The 4,806-nt window shown below is 68.0% G+C and overlaps 1 protein-coding gene across 1 annotated transcript in view; it reads left to right on the top strand.

Moving 5' to 3' along the window:
• CHLRE_07g318551v5 (uncharacterized protein) overlaps nt 1-4,806 on the top strand; it is a 23,559-nt gene that overhangs the window by 15,183 nt on the left and 3,570 nt on the right. Inside the window, exons 25-30 of the mRNA XM_043063930.1 lie at nt 193-264; nt 591-685; nt 1,045-1,186; nt 2,676-3,626; nt 3,849-4,166; nt 4,408-4,659. Of these exons, the coding sequence (XP_042922498.1) occupies nt 193-264; nt 591-685; nt 1,045-1,186; nt 2,676-3,626; nt 3,849-4,166; nt 4,408-4,659 (1,830 nt within the window). The remainder of the gene's footprint in view (nt 1-192; nt 265-590; nt 686-1,044; nt 1,187-2,675; nt 3,627-3,848; nt 4,167-4,407; nt 4,660-4,806) is intronic.

Genomic DNA, 4,806 nt, shown 5'->3' with positions numbered 1-4,806 from the left:
GGGGGGGTGGGGGTGTGGTAGCAAGCGCAGGCGAAGGAAACACGCGTGTATGCAAACACACTTGTGGTACATACTCCGTGCTCCGCATGAAGGGTTGCCCCGTTCCCCCGCTGCCCTAACCTCGAAACCCCACTCCCCCCAAACACACACGCCCCCAAACACACACACACGCTCGCTCGCTCACTGCCACAGGACGGCGACTTCAAGTACATGGTCGCCTTCGCCACACCGCAGGCGGCGGTGGAGTGGGCGCTGCTGCTGCAGGTGGGCGCGGAATAGGGATAGGGATATTGGAGGGGGTCATGATTAGTCAGGGAAGTGGTAGACGGTAGACGGTAGGGGGGTGAGGAATGCGCCTGGCACGTGCGGGGCCGGCGCCGGGGTCTGCCGTCAATCACCGTCACACCTGGAACCTCCTCACACAGAATTCCTAAGCTTATCCTAAATGTAACCCCCTCACAAACCTCTCTACACGCCTCCACACACGCCTCCACACACACACACACACACACACACACACACACACACACACACACACACACACACACACACACACACACACACACACGCCCCCGGCTCCACACCGGCAGGACGTGTTGCTGTACGCGGACTGGCCCGAGGCCGCGCTCAAGTTCTGGCGCGAGGAGTGGGACGAGCAGGGGAACCTGCTGTTCCGGGGACCCAGGTGGGTTGTAGGGTGGTGGGTGGGGGCGAGTGGCAGGAGGGTGTGTGTGGGGGGACGGGGTTGTGAATACCAGCCCAAACTAATTTAAACCAAGCTACAACGAGCGGGGGGTGTAGTTGGTTCCGGAACCCGAGGAATAATGGACGGATGCAGCGCGGTGGAAGCTGATAGGAAATAGGAGTTGCACGCAGAAAGTGCCTCACCTCACACCTATCCTGCGCCCGCGTCCGTGACGCCTACCTACCCCGACACACAAGCCCACACAAGCGTTTGTTTCCCTGACACACACGCCCACATACCCAGACGCACCCCACACGCTCCCTCTCCCTCCCTCTCCCTCTACCCCCCCCCTCTCCCAGGATGAAGGTGGGCATCTGCGAGGGCCCTCCGCGCTCCATCATCCCCGACCACCTGGGTCGAGCCGACTATCACGGCGCCTCCATCAACCAGGCCGCCCGATACATGGACGCCGCGGCGCATGGCGGCATGATCGCGCTGGAGGTGTGTGTGTGGGGGGTGGGAGGTGTGTGTGTGTGTGTGTGTGTGTGTGTAGCCATGCATTGTTACTCGAGAAGTGAAGGCGTAGCCAGGAACAGTAGCAGGCGCGTTGATTGCAAGGTTACAACATTGGGAACAGGATGGGCAGGGGGGGTTGTAAATACCAGCCCAAACTAAACCAAAACCAACGAAAACGAGGGGAGTGCAGGCAGAGGCGTTAGTTGCAAGCGATAACACTTATAAGATGTGGGCCGAGGGGTCGTAGAGCAGCTGGGCGAGTGGGCTCGGTGACGCGCACAACAGCACAAGACAGGCACGCGGACGCGACAAGCAAAACCCACGACTTACCTGGCGACCAGGAAAGCAGCCCCGACGCCAGGCAGGGAGCGTCGGGCCAGGAGCGCGGCATGTGGGAAAGGGGCAAGGCAAAAATCGGAAGGGCAGGGCACAGTGAAAGGGCCGAGGCGTGTCGGCAGCAGGATAAAGAAAGGATAACACAGACAAGACCACACACAAGCCCAGCGGCGGTTCATCGAGGCCAACACCATCAGTCGGAACAGCCTGGTCGCCACGACTAGTTCCGCTAGGTCCTCTGCTCGCGAGTCGTGGCGGCCAGGCTGTTCGGGATGATCGTGTTTGTCTCGATGAACCGCCGCTCCGCAACAGACGGGGCGCTGGCGGCGGCACGGCAGTCCAGCGGCAGAGCCGCGCGGGCCGAGGGCGACAACAGGTCGCACTTGATGTATGGTGCCCGTTTTCTCATATATAGCTCGGCACCACCACGGACGAGGCAGTTCAGCAGGCGGTTTGTCGCACGGTCCCAAGCCCAGGCGGCGAAAGAGGCAGAGGGGGCGTGAGGCAGGGGTTAAGAGGTAGATGTGGGTGGCATGGGGACCGGTTAAGGGAGAGATGACGGGGTGCTGGGCAGTGTGCGGGCCGCGTACGGCTCCCCACAGGCACTGCCAGCCTGGATGCCCCGCACGCAGAGGGGGCACCCAGATGCAGGGATGGTTAGTCGGGAGGAAGGGCGGGGCAGGCAGGTGGCGAGCACAGGCAGGTGACGCGGCGGGCCGTCAGGGGATGTCAGCGGGTACTCGGGTCAGCGGGGGAGGGGAGGGGTTACATTCATGATAAGGCAAGGCATTGGTGGACGGTAGGCAATCTTGGGGGAACAGCAATCGTTACTGACGATGTCGACCAGCTCCAGGGGGGGAGAGACGGCAGAGGGCGAGGGCGAGGAACCAGGGATAGCAATGGCGATGGTGACAGTCGAGCCGCGCGGGAGTCTGTTGGCGTGTAGTGGCGTGGCATTTCTGGTGAAACACATGCCCACACAAAAGCGCCGCACCCCCTGCCTGGCACTGACACCCCGCCTGCCCGCTCCTCCGCCCCCTCACTCTCCCGATTCCCCTGCTTGTATCCTGTTCCCAATGTTTTTACAACCTTGCAACCTCCCTCACCCTCCTCCTCCTCCTAACTCGCCCACACACAGGCCGCCCTGGCCATGAAGGTGGTGACCTGGTGGCGCTGCCAGGCGGGCGTCTCAGCCGCCGCCGCCGGAGTGTCAGCCTTCAGCACCGGCGGCGCAGCCGCCGCCGCGGCGGCCGCCGCCGCCGGCGGCGTCGCTGGCGGCGGCGGCCACTACACACTCACCGTGGCAGCGGCAGCGACCGCCGGCGCCTCGGCCTCCGCCTCCTCCACCTCCTCTGCGCCCACCTTCGGCGCCGCCGGCTCTGCCTCCTCGGCGCACAGCGCCGCCGCCGCCGCCGCCGCCGGCCGGCAGCCGATTGTGCTCGGCAGCCTGGGCGGCAGCGGCGGCATTTCCGCCGCCGCCGCGGCGGCAGCCGCCGCCGGCGCCAGTGAGTCTGGCGGCGTGGGCGGCGGGCGGCGCATGAGCGTGGTGCAGGAGGGCGGCGAGGGAGACTTGTCGCCAGTGGAGGCGTCGCAGCTCGGAGCCAATGCCGGCCGCCGCGGCAGCACCGGCGCCGTTAGCAGAGCGCCGGCGCCGTGGGACGACTCCGGCTCGCTACCGGCGGCAGTTGCAGGGCCGGCGGCGGCGGCGGCTGCCGGCACGCCGCGGTCGGGGTCGCTTGGCGGCGCCGCCGGCGCCGCCGCGGCGGCAGCAGGCAAGGCGCTTGCGACGGCGCTGCCGCCGTCATTCCATGCGGCCGCGGCGGCGGCGACGCCGGCGGCGGTGACGTCGGAGCCGCTGCAGCGGCTGCGGCTCGGCGGCAACGTCAGCCGCAAGGTAGTGCCGCTGGGGGCAGCTGGCGGCGGCGGCGGCGGCGGCGGCTTTGGTGGCGGCGCGCTGGTGGCGGCGCCGCTGGTTGCCTCGGCCGCCGGCCTCGAGCAGGAGGAGGAGCAGGAGGGCGAGGGCGCCGGGGATGGAGTGGAGGTGGAGCGGACGTCTGAGGCGCGGCCCTCCATTGACTTGTGGTCGCAGGTGCGTGTGGCGTGTGGCGTTGGCCCGACGGGCACGGGTCGGGAGAATGCATGTGTGTGTGTGAGGATTGGCGCCGGGCGAGGGGGTTTGATTTCAGTTTTTGGACGAATGCCTCTTAGGACTCGATCAGCACCTTGCGTGTTTTTTTGTCTCTCTTATATTATGTCGTACACTCGTACTAGCTGCTGATGCTGTCGTACTCGTGATGTGCCATGTAAACAGGCTCGCGGGGGCCGCGGCGGGCCCGGCCGGCCCGGATCGCTGGTGCCGCCACGCACCCGCACCCAAGAGCCGGGCCGCCGCGACGGACCGGCGGGCGGGCAGGCCGGCGGCGGCGGCGGCGGCAGTGGCGGCGTTGTGGAGGGGGAGGAGGAGGACGGTGACGAGGCGGCGACGCCACCCGCCGTGCAGGGCCGCGGTGGCCACATTGGCGACGGCGTGGCTTCAGCGGCGGCGGCCGGGGCCGAGGGAGCCGGTGCAGGCGCGCCCGAAGGCGAGGGCGAGGACGAGGGCGAGGCCGGGCGGCGACAGCTGGAGCACGTGAGCGTGTGTGCGCGTGTGTGCGCCGTACCGCGTGTGTGTTGTGGGGGCACGGCAGTGTGGGCGCGTACGGGTCATGTCTGGCGCCCTGCTGGGTTGTACACTTGGACTGATGAGGCAAAGCATCCCGCCGCCAGCCTCTTCCTGCCTGGCTGCAATGCCGCTTCTTCTTAGCTAATCATGAATGTAACCCCCACTCCCTTGCCACCTCGACGTTCCCCCACGCCGCCCACGCCTGCAGCAAGAGCTCTCGCTGCGGACCGATGTCTCCATCGCCCGGCGGCTGGGCGGCGGCGCAGGCGGCGGCGGCGGCAGCGGCAGTGGGAAGGAGCGCTCCTCCCTGCGGGACCGCGACGGCGCCGCCGCCGGCCCCATCGCGGAGGGCCTGGAGGGCGAGGCGCCGGGCGGCGCCGTGGACGCCGCCGCCCTGGCGGCGGCGGCGGCGGCGGCGGCGGCGGCGGCAGGCGCCGCCGTCAGCGCTGACGGCATCACGGTCAGTCTTAACGGCGGCGGCGGCGGCGGCGGCGGCCCTGCAAGTGAGGGCGCCTCGTCCACAGCCAGCGGAGCTAGCCGCGGCGGCGGCGGCGGCGGCAAGCACGCGTCGTCGTCGCTGCGCGTCGAGTTGCTCGGCGGCGGCAAC

Source organism: Chlamydomonas reinhardtii, chromosome 7 (assembly GCF_000002595.2).
Source record: "Chlamydomonas reinhardtii strain CC-503 cw92 mt+ chromosome 7, whole genome shotgun sequence".
Taxonomy (NCBI): Eukaryota; Viridiplantae; Chlorophyta; class Chlorophyceae; order Chlamydomonadales; family Chlamydomonadaceae; genus Chlamydomonas; species Chlamydomonas reinhardtii.
This window is presented reverse-complemented; position numbering and strand designations above follow the sequence as displayed.